We start from the raw sequence: 26,993 nt of genomic DNA, 5'->3' as shown, positions 1-26,993 counted from the left end.
CCAGAGATTTGAGTGTCATGTTAGACATCCTATAAATGTAGTGCAATAATTCTTTAGGAAAAACATATAATGAATTGAACACTACAAATCAAATGACCAAACATAGAAAAACTCTGCATAATTCTCCTAAATTCCATGAAAAATCGTACGAAGCATTAATATGGTTTGAAAAATCAAGTTGAGTTTTGTTCACATTTGACAATATAGCCCAAAGTCACGGTCGATCTATCTATCCTTTTTGTATGCACATTGTCACCATCGTGACAACCGTGACAGCGTGCGTTCAGGGGTTCGTTAGGAAAAGCCAACAAAAAGTACCCAAGACGACGGCAAAGCTCTAGCTAGCTAACTGGGCAGTAAGATGGAGATGGAGAGAAAGCAGATGCAAAAAGGCACCCACACCCCCACTGAAAGCACACAGGCCGCTGCCCCCCTCGGCCAGCAGATTAACTCGAAGAATCTCCCCAATAATGAGATCGAACGAGTTGGAGTTGGAGAGCAAGTAGGGTATATCGTCTCTCCACATCGATCCGGCTGAAAGCGAGGCAAAACACCATCGATCTCGCCGCAAAAGATACAAGTGCAGCTCCAGCTTTCCCCCACACTCAAAAGAATACACCACGTACGTTGATTAACCCACTCACAATTCCCGTAGGCGCATAGGCTAGCCATAGCTCTCGCCTTGTACGTACGTACACAGCTAGCTAGCGCATGCTGCTCGCCGGCCATTAAAATCCCTCTCGGGGTGCCGCCGTGAGCTAACCCTCATGTTGCCTCCTCGCCGTAGCTTCCATGGATACGCTGTTTAGGTTGGTTAGCCTCCAAGCCTCCGAGCAGCAGCAGCAGCAGCAGCCGCAGCAGTCGGCGTCGTACAACTCCAGGAGCACCACCTCCAGCGGCGGCTCCAGGTCGTCGTCGCACCAGACCAACGCCTCCTACAACTACTACCACCACCACCACAGCAGCAGCAGCAGCGGCGGCGGCGGCGGCGGTGGGCAGTACTACTATAGCCAGCAGCAGCCGCAGCAGTCGTACTACCTGGAGCCGTACCAAGAAGAATGCGGCGGCAACGCCCAGCACCACCACCACCACCTTTACATGGATGAGGACTTCTCGTCGTCGTCTTCGTCGCGGCACTTCCACTCGCACGGTGGAGCGGGGCAGCCGCCGACCTCGTCCGCCACGCCGACGGCGCCAACGCCGCCGCTGTCTACCTCGTCGACGGCGGCCGGGGCGGGGCACGCGCTGTTCGAGGCGGCCGACCTGTCTTTCCCGCCGGACCTCAACCTCGACTTCTCGTCCCCGGCGTCCTCGCCCGGCGGCGGGGGCACAGCGTCGTCCGCGGCGGTGGGTGGAGGAGGCGGCGGGAGGTGGGCCAGCCAGCTGCTCCTGGAGTGCGCGCGCGCGGTGGCGACGCGCGAGAGCCAGCGCGTGCAGCAGCTGATGTGGATGCTCAACGAGCTGGCCTCGCCGTACGGGGACGTGGAGCAGAAGCTGGCGTCCTACTTCCTGCAGGGCCTCTTCGCGCGCCTCACGGCGTCCGGTCCCCGGACGCTGCGCACGCTCGCGGCGGCCACCGACCGGAACACCTCCTTCGATTCCACCCGCCGCACGGCCCTGCGGTTCCAGGAGCTCAGCCCGTGGTCGTCGTTCGGGCACGTGGCCGCCAACGGAGCCATACTGGAGTCCTTCCTGGAGGCCGCGGCGGCGTCGTCGGAGCCGCAGAGGTTTCACATCCTCGACCTCAGTAACACCTTCTGCACGCAGTGGCCGACGCTGCTCGAGGCGCTCGCCACGCGCTCCCCCGATGACACGCCGCACCTGTCGATCACCACCGTCGTGTCGGCCGCTCCGTCCGCGCCGACGTCCGCCGTCCAGCGCGTCATGCGGGAGATCGGGCAGCGCATGGAGAAGTTCGCGCGGCTGATGGGTGTCCCCTTCCGTTTCCGCGCCGTGCACCACTCTGGCGACCTCGCGGAGCTCGACCTCGACGCGCTCGACCTGACCGAGGGTGGCGCCACCACCGGGATCGCCGTCAACTGCATGAACTCGCTGCGCGGCGTGGTGCCGGGTGGCGCCCGCAGGCGCGGCGCGTTCGCCGCGTCCCTCCGCCGCCTCGGACCACGGATCGTCACCGTCGTCGAGGAGGAGGCAGACCTGGTTGCAGCCGACCCCGAGGCATCGTCCGACGAAGGCGGCCGCAACACGGAGGAAGCGTTCTTGAAGGTGTTCGGCGAGGGCCTACGGTTCTTCTCGGCTTACATGGATTCGCTAGAGGAGAGCTTCCCCAAGACAAGTAACGAGAGGCTGGCATTGGAGAGGGCAGCAGGGCGTGCCATTGTCGACCTGGTTTCGTGCCCAGCGTCGGAGTCCATGGAGCGGCGGGAGACAGCGGTGGCATGGGCGCGGCGCCTTCGGTTGGCCGGGTTCTCACCGGTGCCATTCAGCGATGACGTAGCCGACGACGTGCGGTCACTTCTTCGCCGGTACCGGGAGGGCTGGTCGATGCGCGAGGCCGGCACGGATGACTCGCCGGCCGGAGCTGGCGTGTTCCTTGCGTGGAAGGAGCAGCCCCTCGTGTGGGCAAGCGCGTGGAGGCCATGATCGAGATCATCGATCGAGCAAAGCTCACCAATGCGCATGCAAAGATTGGATGGTAGCTCTCGTGTGGCCTCAAATCAATGGCGCACGCATGTAGGGTTTTGAAGCAGCCTAAGCGTAGCTAGGAGGCGACAGACATTAATGGCTACGTAACGTACGTACGTATGTTGGAGGTGATCGATGAGGAAGGTGTGATCGTAGTTTTAGCTCTTAGACTTCTTCGATTTTTTTTTTTTTTGATCATCATTCGCCACAAGTTCTTGGCATTCTTATGATCTTGATAATTTGTTTCAGTAAGTTCTCTGCCCTTTGGTTTGCTTTATGTCTTAAGGTTAACAATTTTTCCTTCATTTTGGAACAAATTTACGTGCATGGTTCTGTCATTCGACCGGCACCCCCTAGCTAGCTAGCTTGAATTATCGATGCTTTACATGTTTCTGTCTTGTTGAGATGTCACTTCTTGTCTTCCTGATGGGAAGTTTAGGACAGACACTTGCACGGACTACTACTTTTAGCCATCAAACATGAATCATTCAAGATTGCTAGAACATATACATATGTCCTACTTTCTATTTGTTTCAGGAAAGATCTCGTTAAACCTTTTATTTTTTTCTCATTTATGTCCCAGCACAAGAAAAGTATATTCGACAACGTCAATTAAAACACAATTTTGTAAACGAAGATCATGTCACTTTACCTGGTCCAAAACAGTGATTAGGTCAATGTTCAGAGGGATCTTTGACCGATCCTGAGCTGATAGCCTGATACTAAATAGTATCGCGAGTAGAACAAATCAAAGTTAGAGCAAAATACGTCTGACCCAGGCAGGTTCTGCTGCATAGATCATCTATTGTTGCAGCAAATTTGCGACAGAGAGCGACAAATGGCCTATATATGTTGGATTTGGCAGATCAACAGTCCAAGGGTCTCATTGTTCTTTTTAGAAGACAAATATCTGGTGCAATGACATCAGCTATATTAGTTTGATGTCCTTAATTATATATATGTTGTCCAAGAAGCCGGATAAAGTTTTGTTGTGTCTAATGCAAGCTAATACCTTTTGACATGTTTTGGAAAGAACAGCCGGCTTGTGGTTGACAGATTAGGTTCTTTGCATCAGTGGATCTGTTAAACAACTTCATCTTGATGCTACGTAGAAGACAAGATCAAGAGTTGTTACGAGTTTGCAACATAGTGACGAGTGATAGCGCAAAAACCATTTTAAAAGTGGGCATAGTATTTATTAATGGTGTGCTACAATAGCACAAAAGGCTTATTAAGACGTCATATCTTGTTTGATTCAAAAGATATCTGAAAGAATTTTTGTAGGATTCCTGCGCATAGAAACTTTTTCTATAGAGGCCATTTGATTCAAAAGTTTGAACCCTCCGAAATTTCTACGGATAGCTTTCCTATACTACAATCCCATAGAATTTCTTGCAAGAAGTTGGATCACTTGGAAAATTTTCTATGTGTCTATGATAACTATTACACATGTACTCAATTTTTGTAGAATTTTTCTGTGTTTTTCCTATAGTGTAACCAAACAACTTCTGCAACTAATTCATGTGTTTTCTATTCTGGTAGGAGTTCAAATGCCATGACATATTGTTCATGCACTTTTCCTATTGCATAATCCTTTGAATCAAATAAGCCCTAAGGATTTACACAATCAATCTATTACAACATTTAACATAAAGTTGTCGTTTGTGAGAGCATTGCATTGGCATTAAACAATGATTTCAACTCTTTTATTGAGATATGTACGGCAGGCACATGCCGGCCTGAACCCTTACGTCAAAAACCAAAGTTACAAAGTCATTTATAAGTGAAAAGTGAAAAAAGACCAAGAAACAAACCCAACTAAAAGAATGAACAGCTTGATCATGGGAAAAAGAAGAAACATAAGAAGAGACTAGGTGGGCGAACATGATCTCCCAGTCGTGAAGAAGCACCTTCTGAGAGTTTTACTCGCATCATTTGTGAGTCCAAACAAGTAAATCTTTTGCTCATCTTCGAAACACCGATTGAATTGGCTTATTTTCACCTTTGAAAATCTTTTCATTCCGGCACTTTCAAAGTTCCCAAAGGCCACAAATCATAAACGCGCTGATCTTAATTTGCATAAAGGTGAGCTTCCCATAGATCGTGAATATGAAGATAGGGGCAGGGTCATTGTTCAGCGAAGGTATAGAGCTGAGAGCTGCATAACAGATGTATAGACGGACAATGATGATCTTAACTTCATTTCATGTCTCCAAGACAACGCCTTCAAGAAGGGAAAAGCGCATACCATGTGATGGCACTTATCCACTAAGCGCAGGAGCTTGCAGTTTATACAGGGAGTATAATCCCGAAACTTTCAGCTTGAAGACTGAAATGCGGAGAGACCCGTTGGGGGCGATTCAGGGGCGATTCTGGGCTCCGACGGCCGGGAATCTTGACGGAGACGACGACGAGGTAAGCGCTGCAGGTGAGAAGACTCCAGGTTCTCCCGTGTCGTTCTTGTGCAGTTTTCCTACGCCGGTGTCGGATCGTTCGTTTTCTTCGTCGGAGAAAACACAGGTGGTTAACAAATTGAGGAAAAGGGCTTCAGCGAGGTATGCTGCATCGATCTTGCATCCCCATCTCTCTGATCTGTCATCTCCTCTGGCTATTGCTGATGCTTCCCAAGATGAGATCTTCAACCCGTTTTCAAATTATGAGGCAGATCGAAGAACACGTTCGTTCACAGACCTTAAAATACCAGTTTTGGAGGCATCAAGCGTTCCATTGGGGAATGTCATTGATGCAACAGAATGGACATTAGTCACGAGGCGTCGCCGGCGGTGCTGGGCGCCGTCGCTGTCGTCTCCGGTGACTAACTCCGGTGTTAGCGGATCAGGAGAATTGAAAGTTCAGAAAACGGGTATGCAAACTCATGGGCCGTTCTCATATGCCAGCCCATTAGTGGGGCATCGGTTCCGAGTGAACGCTGGTAAGATAAACCGAGAAGCGCAGGGACTACGTACGCTGTTAGGGTTCACCTGGCGGAAAAACACCAGGTCGGCGCCTGTCATCGCCGCCTCTTCCATGGGTGATCGAGGTGGTCGGGCTGCTGCTTTCCAGAGAGGGCAGGGCGGATACGGTGGAGGAGGCAGAGGTCAGAGCAATCGTGGCCACTTCAATGGATACAACAACACGGGTGGCCGTGGTGGGTTCAATAATTTTGAGGCCGGATCTTCTAGTGGCCAGGCTAATGGTGCAGGGTATAGAGCTACGGAGGGTTTCCCAGGGAATCGGTTTCATAGTGGCAATGGATCAGGCACTGGGCCTTTTCAGGGCAACAATGGAGGTTTTGGTGGCAATGGTGGGCACCAGAACGGATTTACCTTCAGGGGGAACGGTGGACAACAAGTGCAGGGCCATCACGGGTTTCAAGGCCATGCTAATCAAGGGGACAATGGGTTCCAGGGAGGTTTCAACGCTGGATCAGGGTTTAACAATGGTGGTCACCGTGGAAACTTTAATCACGGAGGATTCAGATACTTTCGTCGGAATGAATTTGGACGTGGAGGGGGTCGGTATAACCATGGTGGCCGTGGACCTGGTATAGCCACTGGTGGTACTGGTAAAGATGGAGCTGGAAATTCAAGTATGCAACCTGGTGCTACTGGTTTTGTTCAACAGAGTCATGTGGTGAATGCTGATGTGCATATGACAGGAGACCAAAGTGTTACATTGGGTACACCTGCTGTTCTTGTGCAACCAACAAACGCCCAGTTAATTCAAGGTGGAGGTTCACTGCCATTTGATGGGAATCATGCGGAAAATTTAAATCCTCAGGAGGTTCAGGATGGTGATGCAGCAAAAGCTAATGGTAAAAAAGCCAAGAAAAATGACAAGCTCAATTGTCGCAGGTGTAATCTACCGGGACATTTTTTCTTTGAGTGTAAGGCAGTGCTATGTGATTATTGTGAATTGGCTGACCACAAATCAGATGCTTGTCAGTTGTTAAATGCTCCAAAGCCTCAGGTGATTATGTATGGACATGCTGATGAGAAACTAGTTTTCTTCGAATTTCCTGCAACTCAAACCTATAGGCCTAAGCTGGAGAGTTCTCGAAACGGTCTTCTCTCTGTGAGTGGTGGTGAACTCACTATTCCTCAGATTGTGGCTCAACTGAAACGACTTGTACCTGCAGATCAGTTCAATTGGGAAGTGAATCAGGTTACCAAGAATACCTTTAAGGTGTGTTTTCCAAGTAAGTTGGAGCTTGAAAGGTTAGAGGTTTTTGGCACTTTTCATGTTCCAAACAGTGATGTCAAATTATCTTTTGAGCAAGTTACTCCGAAAGTTGAGCCGGTATGTTTGTTGCCTGAGATTTGGGTATATATGCATGGTATTCCACCAAAAAGAAGAGGAGATTTCCTAGCTTTATGGGGACTGGGAACTTTATTTGGCAAAACAATCAAAGTAGATATGCCCTTTACCAGAGAACATGGTGTTCTTCGTATCTTAATTGGTTGTCTGGATTATACTAGAATACCAGACAAAATGAATGTTTTGATTGTTGATGGATTTTATGAACTGTCCTTTGAAGTGGAGACACCAGAAGGAGATGAGGAGATGGAGGAAGCTTCTCTGGATAATAATGGCCCTCCAAATAATGACCAGAACAGGGGTGATCATGCTAAGGACAGTGAGGATCATGAAACTACTGAAAAGAATGGGTCAGATTTTTCTTTGGCCAAGGATCCGAAAGGTTCAGATAATAGGGGTTCTCAGCAACAACAAATAGGAAAAGGATCGGTCACGACTCTATCGGGAATTAGCCCAAGCTCTCGTGTTCGGTATTCTCCTTTAGTTCAGCAAATGTTTGCTTCGGCTCGCCGACAGTTATTTGAGTTGGCTCAAAGTATCGTTTCAGCCGATGACATTGTGTCCAACTTGTCAGACAGGACGGAAACAATAACCAACAAGGAGGCTGTTTTTCAACCGGTTGATATGGCACCTGGTTTAGTGCACCGTGACAATACTGCAGATTATCATGATGATGGGATACAGGCTTTTGCAGCAGATGGTTCTGGCGAGTCTTGGGTGCATTTTGAATCGAGTGATGGCTTGGTATCACATGTGCAAAACGGCATTGAGGAAGGTACTGGGACTTTATCTATGGACACTGCAGGTCATGGGGTTCAGGACGTTCATGTAGGTACTCATACAGTGACTATTCCTACTGTTATACATGCAATGGAGGAAAATTCGTTGGTCCCAGGAGGGTTGGACGTGCAACCTAGCTATGCACGTTATACAGCTGATAAGGGTAGTCTGCCGACCCAGTGCATCAAAGGAGCCATGGGGCTCTCGTCGCAGATTGGGAGCAAGTCGCCGTCTCTACCAACGAAGCCATCTCGAGAAGATATCATTGCTTTTGGAGGAATCCAGGATCCCGCTAAAACGGCGCCAAGATCTAGCGAGCGCGTACGTGCACAGCCGAATGCAGACGCCTCGCAACTGGAGCGGGCGACTACTTTGGCTCAACACAAAAATGATCTTCCTGGCTCAGGTATTAAGCAAAAATCCTCACTTTCTTTTTGTTTCTTTTTCTGAAAGAGATATTGTTGCCAAAGCTACTTCACTAGGTGTGTCGCTAGGATCATCTACTGAACAAGTTTCTAAATCTGTTAGTAGTATTAAAAATATCGAATTGCAACGTAATGTCGTTTTTCTTAAGAATAATTTGGGTCAGGATGTGGATGAGGAACAACATAGTTTGGTTCTATCTAGAGCAACCAATTTATGTGAAGATTTGGATGATGAAGAAGATGAGATTTTAGGTGATATTCTTGATCCTTTGAGTAAGATTTCGGTTGTTCCGAGAGCTAAAATTAAGAAGAAAGAGATGGAGGTTAGGGTGCCGGTTAGAAGGAGTGCACGTATCATTAAAATACAAAAACGAAAAAGATGAAAGGCTTTATTTGGAATAGTGATGGGTTAGGAGATTCAGCTAAACATCTTACTATTAATGAATCGGTCAGGGAGCATTGTCTGGACTTTGTTGTTATTTCCGAAACTGGTCGGAGTAACTTCTCCACTCCTTTTCTTCGACATTTGTCTGCTGGGTTCGATTTTAATTGGTTTGTTTTACCTCCACAAGGGCGCTCTGGAGGCATTCTTGCGGGGTTTAGGAACACACATATTACTGTGAGGAATGTGGTCTCTGGTGATTTTTGTGTTAAGTTTTATCTCAAAAATAATTCGGATGCGTTTGAATGGGCTTTTGTTGCTGTTTATGGGGCAGCGCAAGATGCAAATAAGCCAGCTTTTCTAGCAGAGTTGGTTAGAATTTGTGATAATGAAACACTGCCTTTGATGGTTGGAGGGGATTTCAACATAATTAGACGAAAAGAGGAGAAGAACAATGACAACTTCTGTGCTCGTTGGCCTGTTATTTTTAATGCAATAATTGAGAATCTTGATTTGAGGGAGATAGCTCTTTCAGGTAGACAGTTTACCTGGGCCAGCAGACGAGATACGCCTACATATGAGAAGTTAGATCGGATTTTAGCATCTATTCAATGGGAACAGAAGTTTCCTTTAGTAACTGTACGTGCACTGACTCGTACAGGATCGGATCATACTCCTCTTTTGGTTGATACGGGTAGTCCAGCTCATGTAGGGAAGAACAATCACTTCTCTTTTGAGTTATCATGGTTAAAGAAGGATGGTTTCTATGATCTAGTAAAGGAGATGTGGCTTACATGTGGTACTGGTTCATCTCCTATAGAGACATGGCAACTTAAAGTGCGTCAATTAAGAAAATTTCTCCGGGGGTGGGCGAGAAATTTAGCCGGGGTGTATAAAAAAGAAAGAGAAAGACTTGAAAGGGTCATTGATGAACTAGACATCAAGGCTGAAACCATGCCACTTAGTGTGGCTGAGAGGGCAACTAAAAAGGAGGCGGATGATTCTCTCTCAAAGCTTAGGCGTGAGGAAGAATCCAAATGGGCCCAAAGAGCGAAGGTGAGGCATGTGCGAGAAGGCGGAAATAATACTAAGTATTTCCACCTAATTGCTAATGGAAAACACAGAAAGAAAAAAATTTTCCAACTAGAACAGGATGAGGGCACAATAGTTGGTGAGGCTAACTTGAGAAATTTTATTTCTGAGTATTATAAAAAACTATTTGGGGCGCCGATTCCGAATTGTTTCTCTATGCTGGAAGAGAACAATGAGGACATTCCTCAAGTATCTAGTGATGAGATTGAGGTTCTAACGGCGGTATTTACGGAGGATGAGGTGAAGGAAGCGGTAATGCAAATGGAGAGAAATAAAGCTCCCGGGCCAGACGGCTTGCCAATGAGTTTTACCAAAAATTTTGGGAAGTGATAAAGGAGGATCTGATGGCCATGTTTGTGCAGTTGCGGACTGGTGATTTGCCTCTGTTTAAATTAAATTTTGGTGTGATCACACTACTCCCTAAAAAAGAAGATGCTAGTAGAATAGAGCAATATAGGCCTATCTGTTTGTTGAATGTTAGTTTCAAGATTTTTACCAAGGTTGGCACAAATAGAGTGACTGCTTTGGCGTATAAGGTAATTAGACCAACACAATCTGCGTTTATTCCAGGAAGAAATATTTTAGAGGGAGTTGTTGTGCTTCATGAAACCATCCATGAACTTCATAGGAAAAAAATGGATGGTATCATTTTTAAGATAGATTTTGAGAAGGCCTATGATAAGGTGAATTGGGCTTTTTTACAGCAAGCTATGCGTATGAAAGGTTTTCCACCTATGTGGTGTGATTGGGTGGCGAGGTTTGTTCAAGGGGGAAGTGTTGGTATAAGAGTGAATGATGACATAGGTCATTATTTTCAAACTTTGAAAGGTCTCCGACAGGGTGATCCCCTTTCGCCCATGCTTTTTAATATTGTTGCGGACATGTTGGCTATTCTCATTGCAAGGGCGAAAGAGAATGGACAAGTCGGGGGATTGATAGACCACCTTGTAGAAGGTGGGGTATCAATTCTACAATATGCTGATGACACGATTCTTTTTATGGAGCATGATGTAGAGAAAGCTGTTAACATGAAGCTAATTCTATGCTTGTTTGAGCAACTGTCGGGTCTGAAAATCAACTTTCATAAGAGCGAGATATTTTGCTTTGGTAAAGCTAAGGATATACAGCAAGACTATCGACAAATCTTTGGGTGTGAGGTTGGCTCGTTACCATTTAAATATCTGGGAATTCCTATTCACTATAGAAAACTTTTAAACAAAGAATGGAAACCTGTGGAGGATCGGTTTGAGAAAAAATTAGGGTGTTGGTTGGGAAAGATACTATCTTATGGAGATCGTCTTGTTTTAATTAATTCCGTTCTGTCAAGTTTACCTATGTTTCTACTATCCTTTTTTCCAATACCCAAAGGGGTACGGAAAAGACTAGATTTCTATAGGTCGCGTTTCTTTTGGCAAAGCGATCAGTTAAAAAAGAAATATAGATTGACAAAATGGAACATTCTATGTAGACCGAAGGATCAAGGGGGCTTAGGGATTGAGGTTTTAGATATTAAAAACAAGTGCTTGTTAAGTAAATGGCTTTTCAAGTTACTTAATGAACAAGGGATGTGGCAGGAGCTATTGCATAACAAATATCTTAGGTCTCATACCCTGTCCCAAGTTCAAGCTAAACCCACGGATTCACCCTTCTGGAAGGGTATTCTAAGTGTGAAAGATGAGTTCTTTCAACGGGGATCTTTTAGTGTTGGCAATGGACTGACTACGCGGTTTTGGGAGGATTCTTGGCTTGGCAACTCTCCTCTTTGTGTTCAATATCCGGTACTTTTTAACAAGGTGGCTCATAGAAATGTGAGGGTCGCGGATGTTCTTAATCAACCAACGCTGAATATTACTTTCAATAGGATTTTAAGGGGTTCAACATGGGAAGATTGGTTGAGTTTAGTAGAACGTTTGATGGAGGTACAACTTAATGATCAGCCGGATAGCTTTTGCTGGAACTTAACAACTTCTGGGAAGTTTTCAGTTAAATCTCTTTATACTGATTTCATGAGTGGACACACTCGGTTTTTGAAAAAATACCTGTGGAAATTAAAAGTGCCACTGAAAATCAGAATTTTCATGTGGTTTTTGAATCGGAAGGTCTTACTTACTAAAGACAACTTGGCAAAGCGGAAGTGGACTGGCTGTACTAAATGTGTGTTTTGTGATTCTAAGGAATCTATAGAACATCTTTTCATCAGGTGTCCTTTTGCAACCTTGTTGTGGAGAGTTATTTATTTCACGTTTAATATTCCTGCTCCAACAAATGTTAAAAACTTGTTTGGGAAGTGGCTGAATGGTATTGACAAAGTTGTTAAAGAGCGGATTCGTATAGGAGTGCAAGGCTTTACTTTGGGCAATTTGGAATTGTCGAAATGATATTGTTTTTAACGGTGCGAGTTCTTCCCAATTTTTGCAGGCTATTCATCGAACTACTTACTGGATAAATATGTGGTCCCATCTACTCCCCGAGGACCAGCGGGCACATATGGATTCTGGGTGCACTCGCTTGATGGCGGTCGTTCGGGCTATCTTCAACCAGGGTGGTTGGCGGCATATTAATAGATTACAAGATGCTTAGATCGTCTTTATCCTCTTCTTTTAGATGGTTGATTCATGTCGCAACTTTAGCCGATCCATGATCCTATGTTCGTTTTGTATTCACAACTATTTACTTTTTTTGGATGATGCAATAAAAGGCTGTGTGCATCCTTTGGATGCAGAGGCCGGGGAGTTCCCCCATTTCTAAAAAAAAATGTATCCAGCAAGTAAATGACAATGATCATGCAATTGCGAGGGACTAAGCAGTTCGATGTCAAACGGTGAAAACTATACACCTCTATATATCATGTCAAATGAATCTTATTAGATGTATCAAATATATTTCCATCCTATGAATATACACTGTACCATAGTTGGTCATAGTATTTTACTATAAAGTTGGTCAAACTTTGGGTGCATTGTGTGATTTTTGATAGAATTTGTATGGTTTTACGGAGAAAACAGGAAACTCACGAACTGGTTCTTGAAGAACACAGCACCAAATACAAGTCTCTAGCTAGTGTCACCGGCTCCACTTGCCAAGGCCTAATAATGAAAGCGTGAGAATTAACTAGTTAGGCCGAAGAGTAGGATAAAAGAGAGCAGCAAGGCTGAGGAATGTCGACCTCAGAGGATTAGGTGCCGGGGTGATATCATTAGCTCAGAGCCATATTTCCAGACAAAACATAGTTTGCGCACTTCCCTTGTCCTGATCAGGCTGATCTTGTTATAGAACCGATCCATTGCTGTCACACGTTTCAGTCTTGACGCGCACATCTCCCCGCCGGTTACTTTGGGGCATCGTAGTTACTTACCGGCTGCCGGTTGATTGCAACTCGTGGTAAGAACTAATAATACTCCAACCAGGAAAATACGTATATCATATGAAACGCTCGTGTGTACATGTTCGATCAAGAAGTGCAGATGCTTGCGTACGTCAGCAAGGATAAACCCCCTCCTGTCAGCGAGATTTCATGTGCGTTTCACAGTGCTGGGGAAGACGATCGATGGATCCTCCGCTTTCATGCAAGTGCCGGCGAGAGGCATGGGTGTTGATGCTCGAGAGCTAGATACGGGCACGAGATCGGCGATGGAAAGCTACAAAAAAGGCGGCAGCGCGAGAGCGAGGAATGGAAAGGTGATGGGCGCGCGGGGCGGAATGGATCGCCGGATCAGGCCGCCGCGCCGGTCGCTGTCGCCCGCGAGGACGGCGACGAGAAGGGCTGGACGCGAATCTCCGGAGGAGGCGATGGCGGAATCTAACAAAAGAAGGTGGCGTTGGACTGGCCGGCCGGCCGGCCAGTGGCGGACGTGACGGGGACGGGGGCCCGCGCGATCTTTACCTTTCACCCTTTTCTTCAGGGAAATTATTGTTGCGCCGACCCACTCGCGCAGCGCTGGTAGAGATCATCTATCCCTGCCCATGATCTGCCATGTCGCTGTCTGCTGCCACGCCCGCACATCCCTTCCCGTCGCAGTGAATCCACTCAGCACTTGCGTACTACCATAATCGATCCCAAGATATATACCCCACTTGCCTTGATGGATGGGGCCTCATGAGGTAAGGGCATCTTCACCGGCGTGTTTCGAATAGACGACAACATTGCTTCTATTAGAGGGGTCGAACACTTCGGAGAGCTAGAGAGGGCTCCCCCACACCGGCGACCTCAATAGCTGAATTGCTCTACGACGGTTTCTGGAGTGCTCTGAGAATTTTCTTTTTAACATGAACTGTATTGAGATTTGAAAATGCACTGGGTAAAAGATTTTTTTTTTCACTGGCCGTCAGCCAAAACAAACCTTATGGCCCAGGGCACAGTGTCAAAGAAGCCCACACTTTTGTGAACTTATAGTTTTGTGTAGTTCTGCCCATCAAGATGGGCAATCCCTATTTGACGCTTCACGCGTCGATTATCATCCCAACGTGTGCAGCGGGAGGGTGGTGGCATTTGGCCCATTAGGCAGTGGCCACCTAGCTACCGGATATGAAGAAGACAACCGGGACGAAGACAAGTACCACACGCCGACCTCGACGGAGACGACGATGACACGGCTAGCCATGACATCACCAATGGGCGGTCGTGAGCTATAGTCGAGGACAGCGGGGTAGCGAGACACCGAGAGCAGTGACATCCATGGTGGCGGGTTGGGACTACGGTGGAGAGGGTAGAGAGGAAGGAGGAAAAGAAGATGAAGGAGGCACAATTGTGGGCCGAGGCTCATGATGGCTGTCTGCATGCGTCAAGGTTCTCTCAGACGTTTCCAGCGTCAAATAGGATCACACGTCAAGATGGTGTGTGCTAGATCCAGGGCGTACGCAGAAGGGTGGGAGGGTGGGCCGTGACCCACCCTGAATTTTTAGAAAATGTTTTATATTTAGTCATTTGAGCAAATTTTTATCACACGTGAGCAGTAACAAAAAGAAATTAGAGGTGTGTGCCCACCCTGAGGTATTTTTGTGCGTCCGCACTGGCTAGATCTCAGCCGGCTACTCACAATCGAGTAGCCGCCTCAATGAGCGTCTCATCTCACTTAATGTGAGATCTCCAGTGTCATGATCGCAATGCACTAGAATGTCCATGTTGATGAATCTTGTGAAACACCGCTCCTATCGTCATGCAACATTTATGATGTGTGTATACAATAACAACTACAACATTTTCTTTGATGGTAGCGCGTGGGGAACAAAAACCTGCAACTTTTTGAAACACCCTACTCAACATAAGAATCCCGATTTCACTAAAATTTGGCAATCAACAATCGAGGGACTGAGTTCACTGACTCTGGCTTACCGAGCATAAAAAAACTCATTGAAACCTCATTGGAGCCAAATTGGTTCTCCTTTGATGCATTCCCTCGCAATCCATAGGTTTTTCCGGAGCTCGCACCAATGAGGGGACGAAACACCTTGATTGGGCCGCCGCCTCTATCCCTCGAGGGCAAGGCCGTACCGGTTCATGAAGTTAAGATCGTATGTTGTCCACATAAATTCCATCTAAAAGCACCGAAGCTGATTTTCCTATTTCAGCTCAGCTGCTGCAAAGGCAAGCTTGACTCTTGCACCACATGCATCGTGCATGCATGGATGAATGACTACAAAACAGATCAGCAATTCACATCGATGAGATCGATGGTTGGCTGCACAAGCTGGTGGCTCGATCTATCCCCACTAGCAAAGTAGCAGTAGCACTACCAGGGTGCATCAACTAGCTAGCTCGTTGTTGTTAAGTCGAGGTGGACATGAGAGACAAGCCGCGCAAGCTAGGTGTTGGAGCAAAAGGAGAGCGATGAACAAATAGTGGGAGCTCCTTTTTAGGGGGTGGGCGTGGGGGAGAGACATGGCCCCTCTTTTTTTCTGCCCCCAGCAAGCACTTTGCACATGCCTTCTTTTAGGGCATGGGCTTCACAGTAGAGTAGTATTTTGTCCTACCATGCATAGTCGCATGCGTGACTGAATATACGCCACACGCACATCCATCTTGGACAATTACTGGTTGGCCCTCTTCAGGGCTCCACATGCAATCCATGTAGTTCAAATCATACTTACAGATAGAGGAAGACTAAGAGCATCTCCAGTCGCGTTCCCCAAACCGTCCCCCAATATTTGGGGCGCGCCGGACAAAAAACATTCCCAGCTGCGTTCCCCAAACTCGAATTTTGTCCGGCGCGGCCCGATACGGTATCCGGCGCCCCGAGCACATCCCCGCTACACAGGGACGCTCCGGGGACGCCGGACACACCGAAAAGCGAGACGGGGAATGGCGGGACCGACGCGTCAACGGCACAGGAAAAATTCGTCCCCCTCTCTCGCCAAATCGCGCCTCTCCCGCCGCCCATTTCTGCCATCCCAACACATTTGACCTATCCCGCCGATTCATTTCTCCCTCCCGTCGTCGCTACGTTGTTCCTCCCGCTGCCGCTACCCTCTCCCTATCCATGGCGCCGCCGACTGCCCCCAAAAAATGGCCAAGAAAGCAGCCAAGAAGCCGCCGGGCAATGAGACGAAAGGGGCGAAGGCGCCCTTCGCGAAGCCGCGGAAGGCGCCGGCTCCGAAGAAGAAGCCGGAAGGCTAGACCGATGATCAGTGGCATCAAGACTGTCTGCGCCGGAAGATGTCGACGGTGGAGCGGAAAGGACGGAGGGCGGCGCAGCTGGAGAAGAAGGCATTGGCGGTGCGCGCGCACCAGCAAGCGCTGGCCGGGTGTATCGCTGCTACCAACGCGAGCCCATGGAGTACGACAGTGCTGACGTATATTCCGGGAGTGCTGTCACCGTCGACATGCGGGTTCTACAACGACGGCCCCTCCGCCACTCCCGGGTGCGTGACGCCAAACTTGTCGCCGCACTACCAGGATACGCTGCCACATGGCGGCTTCAACCCCTACGCCCTCTTCTACTCCCCGGCGTACGAGCCAGGACCTGGTCCGGAGGGCGTCCCATTCACTGGTCGCAGGGGCCCGCTCAAATTCGACGACGCCTGTGCAGAGGAGCAGGAGGTGGAGGAGGAGGAGGAGGAGGGGGTGGAGGACGAAGAGGGCCGCGACGAAGAGGACGACGATGGTGCCGGTGAGAATGCCGACGATCTCGTGGAGGTTGACGCGGACGGCGTGAGGAAGAAGAAGAAGAAGAAGAAGAAGAACAAGAACAAGAAGAAGAACAAGAAGAACAAGAAGAAGAAGAAGAAGAAGAAGAAGGCGGGCACACGAGGCCCCAAGTGGATGGTTCTAGAGGATCTATGTCTGTGTGAGTCGTGGTCAACGGTGAGCCATGACTTCATCATCGGCGCCAACCAAAAATACAGGAAGTATTGAGCAAGGATCAAGGCCGAGTTCGATGAGCGCAAGCTGATCAACATCGACTACAACAAAGTGACAATGAAGAGGAGCCAAAAGGCAATGTCGACATGATGGGCCATCATCCAGGCGTCGGTGAACATGTTCCATGGGTACCATCACGACTTAGAGACCAGAGGCGACTGACATAGGCATCCCAGATGGGCCTGCCGAAGATAGTACCCAGGGTTTACTGAAAGCCCATCACCCGAAGTTTATGAAGCCCGGAAGCCCATAAAGGCGTCGACTATGGCAAGTAGAGATAGATTAGGAATATAGAGTTGTAATTTTACGGGACGGACTCAAAGAGCCTTCTGGAAATTGTAACTTGTGTAATACGAAATCCTTGGCTCCGCCTCCTATATAAGGGGGGTCGAGGGACAAAGAAAGGATCAACCTTATTGTCAATCCAACCCTAGTTTTTAGCAGTCGAGCACCTTTTCGGCTGAAACCTTCGAGATCTACTTGCCCTCTACTTCCACGAAACCCAAGTCTACAACTTGTAGGCATTGACAAGTTAATACCTTGTCAATTGGTGCCGTCTGTGGGGATTAGAGGCGACAGGGAGCTGATCTCGATGGCATTGTCAACATCTTTGGCAACATCATCAACTTCGTCGGTAGCAAGCAACGCGATGGACGGAGGTAAACAGATCGAAACTGGTCTCGTTGATTTTGTTCCTCACCCTCCCGCCCGTGTGGATGCATATGCGTACCTGGAAGAGCCAATGGAGATGACGTTCGGAAGCTTCCACTTCCGCGTCGGGAAGGAAGGATCGCATCGTCTCGCGACACCGGTTTCATCGGGTTCGTCGGCGGTCGATTCCGATTTCTCGGGATCATCATCATCGTTCGAGACAGGCGGCGAGGAGATCTTGCCGCCACGCTTCAAGCCCGCTTCAAGCGGAAAACTCGCCGATATCATGTCCTTTGGGTCGCCTGCATATTCAGATCTGAGCAGCGACTCGGAGAGCATCGACACTTTCGACTTCATCGACAGATCTACCTCCGTTCGAGGGATCCTCGCTGATCCGCGCGACGATACCACCAACTTCAGGAGGAACAAACCCGCAACATATCATCAAGTCTATGTAATCGGGGAGACGATTCGCCCAGAGGAGGAAACATCAAAGGCTTTCGATGATTTGGGAAATCCATACATCGATCCCGAAGATCTTACACGAGGATTGGAACCAAATACATCGGGACCGCACCTCGTTAGAAGTTGCAACTTCCACAAGCAGCTTGGGATAAAGCGTCGAGAGCCCAGAGCGACGCGGAGCCGATGACCACCACTACCACATTAGAAGAGATGCAAGCGTATCAATATAGTCTCGCTCGGGCCAGACGATAAATAGAAAAATAAAAGTTGGTACTTGAGCAAAGGAAAGTCGCAGCTTCTGCATCGAGCAGGCGAAGAGCTGATTTAAGTCGACAATCAAGGACTTCGGATGACAACCACAGAGCAGCACGCGATAGAGGAAGATCTCGCCTGCAACATATACCCGAGCATGAGCGGGAGCACCTCATCCAGAACCTCGACATGTCCTTTATGTCGATAGACACAAGAGGGAACATTATCCCCAAAACACCGGAAGCTGGGTATATGGCGGCTCAAGCCTTTATACTAGCGTCAAAGCCACCGGCTGGAGACCCGAGAGAAGCACTGTATCAGATGGCCATGACAGAAGTTGGAGTCATGGGAACATCGTTCGTAGGACCTAGTACAACACAACCTGAAAGTGCTCCTTGACGAATAGTCCTCGACCCACCACGGTGGCACGAGACCCCCCACGAGCAGACGTGGCGAGGAATACAGAAGCTCAAGATAGAGTAAACAGAGCGCGGGAAAGTAGATCCAGGCGATATTCGCCAGAAGTCGAGGAAGAGGATATGTGTGGACTCCCCTGGTTCACTCGACGAGTTCGCAGAACACGGGTCCCTTCTGGCTTTAAGTTTCCAGATGGTTATAAAAAGTTCGATGGCCTGCAAGATCCCGAAGATTGAATAATTGATTTCCTGGAGACAGTAAAACTGCTGGGCGGATCAAGAGCAACAGCTATGCAGAGCGTTCAAGTACATCTTAGTGGAGCCGCAAGATCATGGATAAAAAGCTACCAGTAGGATCCATCGACAGCTTGGAAACTTTTGAGGAGTTATTGATAAAGAATTTCCGTTCCACGTGTAAAAAGCCCGCATCCATAGAGCAGCTAAGGGTCTGCAAGCAAAAGTATGGTGAACCAATGAGGACATACATCCAGCGTTGTAATATCATAAAGAATTCTGCTGAAAACGTATCTGATGAAAGAGCAATAGATGCGTTTGTCGCAGAATTCAGCGAAATGACTTCATCGAGGACTTGGGCAGATCCAACCTGAAAACAATCGCAGAACTCATGGTCATGGACATAGCGAATCGTTAGGCAGATGGAGAAGATGTTGTGCATAATAAACGGCACAGGTCACCCGAAGAGGACCGCAACAGAAATAATAATCAAAATAGGCGACGATATTCTCGCCCGTACGCAGACTACGACAATCCTGGCCAAGTGGCGGTCGGCTTCCGAGGAAACAGTGGTGGAAATAATCGGGAAGATTATCAGAGAAACAACGAACAGCGCGACATGCCAAGTTCTAGCAGATAAAATAATCGACCAAGGTTCCAGAGGCCATACAATATATCACCCGATGATCTCTTTAATGGACCATGTCAGATGCATTTTTATCTCGACAATGAGGGAAAAAGACAGTCAGGCCACCTCCAGAAGGACTGTCAAACTTTCCAAGCGTTGCACCGGTACGTAGGACATGCCAATGCACAAGCAGCAAACAGGGGGAATCCGCAAGGGCCAAGGAGTGAGATTCACCTTCCACCTCCACCCGCAATTACCGATGAGAATCGACATCAGTTGCAACTGGCGGCAAACCCAATCAACGGTCCCTACATCGATACAAACGGAGCGGTGGTGATGATTCAGAAGGGCAGGCCCTCGAATAGGGCCCAAAAAGTGATTTCGCGACAAGTGTTCATGGCAGAAAAGATGCCGCGACCAACGATCGAGTATATGAATTGGTCGGGACAAGACATCGGGTTCACTCAAGCAGACCATCCACCTCAAGTTCCACGACCAGGGCAATAAGCGATGATCCTTCCAGCAGTAATCACAGGATTCGACGTATCACGTGTATTCATAGATGGAGGGAGCAGCATAAGCCTCATGTACGGAGATACATTGAGGAAAATGAACATATCTCTGGAAAACTTGACACCAACCGACACGCGTTTCCACGGCATCACACCCGAAAAACCTAGTTATCCACTGGGAAAGATCAATCTCGACGTTCAGTTTGGAACCCGAGAAAATTACAGAAGAGAGAAGCTGGAATTTGAAGTCGTGGATTTCCTATCGCAATATCATGCCCTACTGGGACGACCAGCTTATGCTAGATTCATGGCAGTACCACATTATACATACTTGCTATGGAGGCTCCCTGGACCCAAGGGCCCAATCACGGTGAAGGGAAGTTTCGCTTTGGCAGATAAGTGCGACAAGGAATTCCACAGGATGTCAGAAACCTTCGGGATGCAGGCAGAATACATGGCGTCAAGGCTAACAACTGATTATGATGTGTTGCCTGACGGAGGAAGGCCGCTTAAGGAGCAAACCTTCGACACCTCCAAGAACTCAAAAGAAGTGCAGATTCACCTGATGGATCCTAAGAAGACGACGGCTATCGCAACAAATATGGATAGCGCATAGGAAAGCGCGCTCGTCAAGTTCCTCCGTGAGCGCTCGGAAATCTTTACATGGTGTCCAGCTGACATGCCAGGAGTACCTAGGGAACTTGCCGAGCACCCCCTTAATCTGGATCCACGAGCCAGGCCGATTCAACAACCTTTGCGGCGTTTCTCTGAGCCAAACCGCAAAGCTATGCTATCTGAGATTAATCGACTCAGAGAGGCAGAATTTATCAAGGAACTACACACAGAAGCCACGTGGGTAGCTAACCCAGTGCTGGTCCCGAAGAAAAATGCGGAGGTCCTTCACATGCATGTGCTTCAACTTCACGTGTCTCAATAAACATTGTCCAAAGGATCACTTCCCCCTCCCGAGGATCGATCAAATTATCGACTCCACGGCAGGTTGCGAACATCTTTCCTTCCTGGATGCGTATTCTGGTTACAACCAGATCCGATTAAAAGAAGAAGATGAAGTCAAAACAGTTTTCATGACCCCTTATGGCATGTTTTGTTACAGAACAATGCCTTTTGGGTTGAAAAACGCGGGAGCAACATATCAACGGATGATGCAGAAATGTCTCGCCACGCAGATTGGCAAAAACATTCAAGTGTACATCGATGATGTCGTCATAACAACAAAGCAAGGATTATCCTTGATCGATGATCTCAAGGAAACCTTTGACAACCTCGACAAGTTCTGCCTCAAGCTGAAACCGACAAAATGATCTTTCGGTGTCTCTGCAGGAGAGCTTCTCGGGTTTCTGGTGTCAGCAAGAGGAATCGAGGCTAACCCGAAGAAAATTCAACCCATCATAACGATGAGGAAGCCAACCAAGTTCAAGGAAATACAATAGCTAACTGGACGAGTCGTGGCTTTAAGCACATTTGTTGCCAGGCTGGGAGAAAAAGCGTTGCCGTTTTACGCGCTAATCAAGCAAGGGGAAAAGTTCGAGTGGAACGAAGAAGTAGATGGAGCTTTTGAGGACCTCAAGTGTACAATCTCGACACCCCCAATACTGGTGGCTCCAAAAGACAAAGAACCTCTCTTGTTATATATTGCGGCCATAGCTCAGGTGGTCAGCACAGTCCTCGTAGTGGAAAGAGAAGAAGAAGGGAAAATCCATGGAGTTCAACGTCGGGTATACTTCATCAGTGAAGTTTTATCGCCATCAAAGCAACGCTACCCGCAATATCAGAAGTTGGCATATGGCGTGTTTACAACGGCAAGAAAGTTGCGACACTACTTTTCGGCACACCCGATAGTAGTTGTCAATGAGGCACCTCTCTCCAACATCTTGAACAACCCAGAAGCCATGGGGCGTGTCCCCCTTTGGGGCATACAACTCTCCCCTCGAGATATCACTTATGAGAAAAGAAAAGCAATAAAGTCACATATTCTACCGGATTTTGTCGCAGAGTGGATGGAGCTGCAAAACACGGGACCTCCGGATTTATTGAGTACTTGGACCATGAACTTCGATGGGTCCAAAAGAGTAGAGGGAGCTGGAGCAGGCGTAATACTCGTATCACCCCAAGGCGACAAAATGAAGTATATATTGCGGATGACGTTCCTTAACGCGTCCAACAATGAGGCAGAATATGAAGCACTCATACATGGGATGAAGATGACAAAGGCGTGTGGTGCTACTCTATTGGAGATATGCCCAAGAGGCAATAATAAAATGGTTATTATAATATATCTTTGTGTTTATGATAATGTTTACATATGATACGTCTCCGACGTATCGATAATTTCTTATGTTCCATGCCACATTATTGATGTTATCTACATGTTTTATGCACACTTTATGTCATATTCGTGCATTTTCTGGAACTAACCTATTAACAAGATGCCGAAGTGCCGATTCTTTGTTTTCTGCTGTTTTTGGTTTCAGAAATCCTAGTAACGAAATATTCTCGGAATTGGACGAAATCAACGCCCAGGGTCCTATTTTGCCACGAAGCTTCCAGAAGTCCGAAGAGGAGACGAAGAGGGGCCACGAGGGGGCCACACCCTAGGGCGGCGCGCCCCCCCCCCCCTTGGCCGCGCGGCCCTGTGGTGTGGGGCCCTCGTGCCGCCTCCTGACCTGCCCTTCCGCCTACTTAAAGCCTCCGTCGCGAAACCCCCTGTACCAAGAGCCACGATACGGAAAACCTTCCACAGACGCCGCCGCCGCCGATCCCATCTCGGGGGATCCAGGAGATCGCCTCCGGCACCCTGCCGGAGAGGGGAATCATCTCTCGGAGGACTCTACGCCGCCATGGTCGCCTCCGGAGTGATGTGTGAGTAGTCTACCCCTGGACTATGGGTCCATAGCAGTAGCTAGATGGTTGTCTTCTCCCCATTGTGCTTCATTGTCGGATCTTGTGAGCTGCCTAACATGATCAAGATCATCTATCTGTAATTCTATATGTTGCGTTTGTTGGGATCCGATGAATAGAGAATACTTGTTATGTTGATTATCAAAGTTATATCTATGTGTTGTTTATGATCTTGCATGCTCTCCGTTACTAGTAGATGCTCTGGCCAAGTAGATGCTTGTAACTCCAAGAGGGAGTATTTATGCTCGATAGTGGGTTCATGCCTGCATTGACACAGGACGATGTGAGAAAGTTCTAAGGTTGTGTTGTGCTGTTGCCACTAGGGATAAAACATTGATGCTATGTCTAAGGATGTAGTTGTTGATTACATTACGCACCATACTTAATGCAATTGTCTGTTGCTTTGCAACTTAATACTGGAGGGGGTTCGGATGATAACCTGAAGGTGGACTTTTTAGGCATAGATGCAGTTGGATGGCAGTCTATGTACTTTGTCGTAATGCCCAATTAAATCTCACTATACTCATCATGATATGTATGTGCATGGTCATGCCCTCTTTATTTGTCAATTGCCCAACTGTAATTTGTTCACCCAACATGCTGTTTATATTATGGGAGAGACACCTCTAGTGAACTGTGGACCCCGGTCCAATTCTCTATACTGAAATACAATCTACTGCAATACTTGTTCTACTGTTTTCTGCAAACAATCATCTTCCACACAATACGGTTAATCCTTTGTTATAGCAAGCCGGTGAGATTGACAACCTCACTGTTTCGTTGGGGCAAAGTACTTTGGTTGTGTTGTGCAGGTTCCACGTTGGCGCCGGAATCCCTGGTGTTGCGCCGCACTACATCCCGCCGCCATCAACCTTCAACGTGCTTCTTGGCTCCTCCTGGTTCGATAAACCTTGGTTTCTTTCTGAGGGAAAACTTGCTGCTGTGCGCATCATACCTTCCTCTTGGGGTTCCCAACGAACGTGTGAGTTACACGCCATCAAGCTCTTTTTCTGGCGCCGTTGCCGGGGAGATCAAGACACGCTGCAAGGGGAGTCTCCACTTCTCAATCTCTTTACTTTGTTTTTGTCTTGCTTAGTTTTCTTTACTACTTTGTTTGCTGCACTAAATCAAAATACAAAAAAATTAGTTGCTAGTTTTACTTTATTTGCTATCTTGTTTGCTATATCAAAAAAACACAAAAAAATTAGTTACTTGCATTTACCTTACTTGATTCATCATGTTTCCTTTTAGTTTTACCACGAAAGATATACCGGTAGGACGTGGGTCTATAATTGGGAGAAATAATATAGAGGAATTTTTCAACCATGTTAGTACCGTTGACGATTTTGAGGATAGACACTTGGTAGACCTTGCCCCTACCTATGAAATTGCTGCTGCTGCTTTAGTTCGCATATTGGAAACTAAATTTGTTAATCTCAATCCTATAATCCAACACATGTTTCTCACACTTGGTGATATGGAAGAAGGAGAAAAGAAAGATTATGTTTTAGAAACCCTTCTTAGAGAATTTGGTGGTATAGCGAGAGAGGCTAGAAAGATCTTTGCTAAATTTAATATGCTTGGTTCTTACACCAATTTTGTTAGTCTCCTTGAAAAGATGGATATGGATAGAATAAAGTACACTAATAATATTAATGATAGAGGGGAGATCAAAGCACCAATACCATGTAAACTCTTAGCTATGAATGATGCACTAGAAAATAACTATGCTTGGCTTGTTCCTGAAAATTTGTTTGATGAGAGTAGCACGCCTAAGACTAATGAAAAGGGAGATGCTAAAACTTATGTATCTAATATACTATGCCTGGTTGAGAAAACTCCACACCCCGCTGAGAATGCACCACCTCTTGATAATACTTGATACACACTTTCTGCGCCTAGCTGAAAGGCGTTAAAGAAAAGCGCTTGTGGGAGACAACCCATGTTTTTACCTACAGTACTTTGTTTTTATTTTGTGTCTTGGAAGTTGTTTACTACTGTAGCAACCTCTCCTTATCTTAGTTTAGTGTTTTGTTGTGCCAAGTAAAGTCTTTGATAGTAAAGTAAGTACTAGATTTGGATTACTGCGCAGTTCCAGATTTCTTTGCTGTCACGAATCTGGGTCTACCTCCATGTAGGTAGCTCAGAAAATTAAGCCAATTTACGTGCATGATCCTCAGATATGTACGCAACTTTCATTTAATTTGAGCATTTTCATTTGAGCAAGTCTGGTGGCCTAATAAAATTCGTCAATACGAACTGTTCTGTTTTGACAGATTCTGCCTTTTATTTCGCATTGCCTCTTTTGCTATGTTGGATGAATTTCTTTGATCCACTAATGTCCAGTAGCTTTATGCAATGTTCAAAAGTGTTAAGAATGATTGTGTCACCTCTGAATATGTTAATTTTTATTGTCACTAACCCTCTAATGAGTTGTTCTAAGTTTGGTGTGGAGGAAGTTTTCAAGGATCAAGAGAGGAGTATGATGCAACATGATCAAAGAGAGTGAAAGCTCTAAGCTTGGGGATGCCCCGGTGGTTCACCCATGCATATATCAAGAAGACTCAAGCGTCTAAGCTTGGGGATGCCCAAGGCATCCCCTTCTTCATCGACAACATTATCAGGTTCCTCCCCTGAAACTATATTTTTATTCCATCACATCTTATGTGCTTTGCTTGGAGCGTCGGTTTGTTTTTGTTTTTTGTTTTGTTTGAATAAAATGGATCCTAGCATTCACTTTATGGGAGAGAGACACGCTCCGCTGTAGCATATGGACAAGTATGTCCTTAGTTTCTACTCATAGTATTCATGGCGAAGTTTCTCCTTCGTTAAATTGTTATATGGTTGGAATTGGAAAATGATACATGTAGTAATTGCTATAAATGTCTTGGGTAATGTGATACTTGGCAATTGTTGTGCTCATATTTAAGCTCTTGCATCATATGCTTTGCACCCATTAATGAAGAAATACATAGAGCATGTTAAAATTTGGTTTGCATATTTGGTTTCTCTAAGGTCTAGATAATTTCTAGTATTGAGTTTGAACAACAAGGAAGACGGTGTAGAGTCTTATAATGTTTTCAATATGTCTTTTATGTGAGTTTTGCTGCACCGGTTCATCCTTGTGTTTGTTTCAAATAAGCCTTGCTAGCCTAAACCTTGTATCGAGAGGGAATACTTCTCATGCATCCAAAATACTTGAGCCAACCACTATGCCATTTGTGTCCACCATACCTACCTACTACATGGTATTTTCCGCCATTCCAAAGTAAATTGCTTGAGTGCTACCTTTAAAATTCCATCATTCACCTTTGCAATATATAGCTCATGGGACAAATAGCTTAAAAACTATTGTGGTATTGAATATGTAATTATGCACTTTATCTCTTATTAAGTTGCTTGTTGTGCGATAACCATGTTCACTGGGGACGCCATCAACTACTCTTTGTTGAATTTCATGTGAGTTGCTATGCATGTTCGTCTTGTCTGAAGTAAGAGAGATCTACCACCTTATGGTTAAGCATGCATATTTTTAGAGAAGAACATTGGGCCGCTAACTAAAGCCATGATCCATGGTGGAAGTTTCAGTTTTGGACATATATCCTCAATCTCAAATGAGAAAATTATTAATTGTTGTTACATGCTTATGCATAAAAGAGGAGTCCATTATCTGTTGTCTATGTTGTCCCGGTATGGATGTCTAAGTTGAGAATAATCAATAGCGAGAAATCCAATGCGAGCTTTCTCCTTAGACCTTTGTACAGGCGGCATAGAGGTACCCCTTTGTGACACTTGGTTAAAACATGTGCATTGTGATGATCCGGTAGTCCAAGCTAATTAGGACAAGGTGTGGGCACTATTAGTATACTATGCATGAGGCTTGCAACTTATAAGATATAATTTACATGATACATATG

General features: G+C 46.8%; 1 protein-coding gene across 1 annotated transcript; it reads left to right on the top strand.

The window, feature by feature from the left end:
- The first annotated feature begins 435 nt into the window (after positions 1–435).
- Positions 436–2,922, top strand: LOC127332839 (protein SHORT-ROOT 1). The gene has a single exon (XM_051359180.2). The coding sequence runs from the start codon at positions 793–795 to the stop codon at positions 2,602–2,604; it is 1,812 nt and encodes a 603-aa protein (XP_051215140.1). The 5' UTR covers positions 436–792; the 3' UTR covers positions 2,605–2,922.
- The last annotated feature ends 24,071 nt before the right edge of the window (positions 2,923–26,993 follow it).

Source organism: Lolium perenne, chromosome 2 (genome assembly GCF_019359855.2).
Source record: "Lolium perenne isolate Kyuss_39 chromosome 2, Kyuss_2.0, whole genome shotgun sequence".
Classification (NCBI taxonomy): Eukaryota; Viridiplantae; Streptophyta; class Magnoliopsida; order Poales; family Poaceae; genus Lolium; species Lolium perenne.
This window is presented reverse-complemented; position numbering and strand designations above follow the sequence as displayed.

What these genes read in the sequence shown, in the direction of transcription:
- LOC127332839 (XM_051359180.2), top strand. Translation starts at nt 793, where the DNA reads ATGGATACGCTGTTTAGGTTGGTTAGCCTCCAAGCCTCCGAGCAGCAG.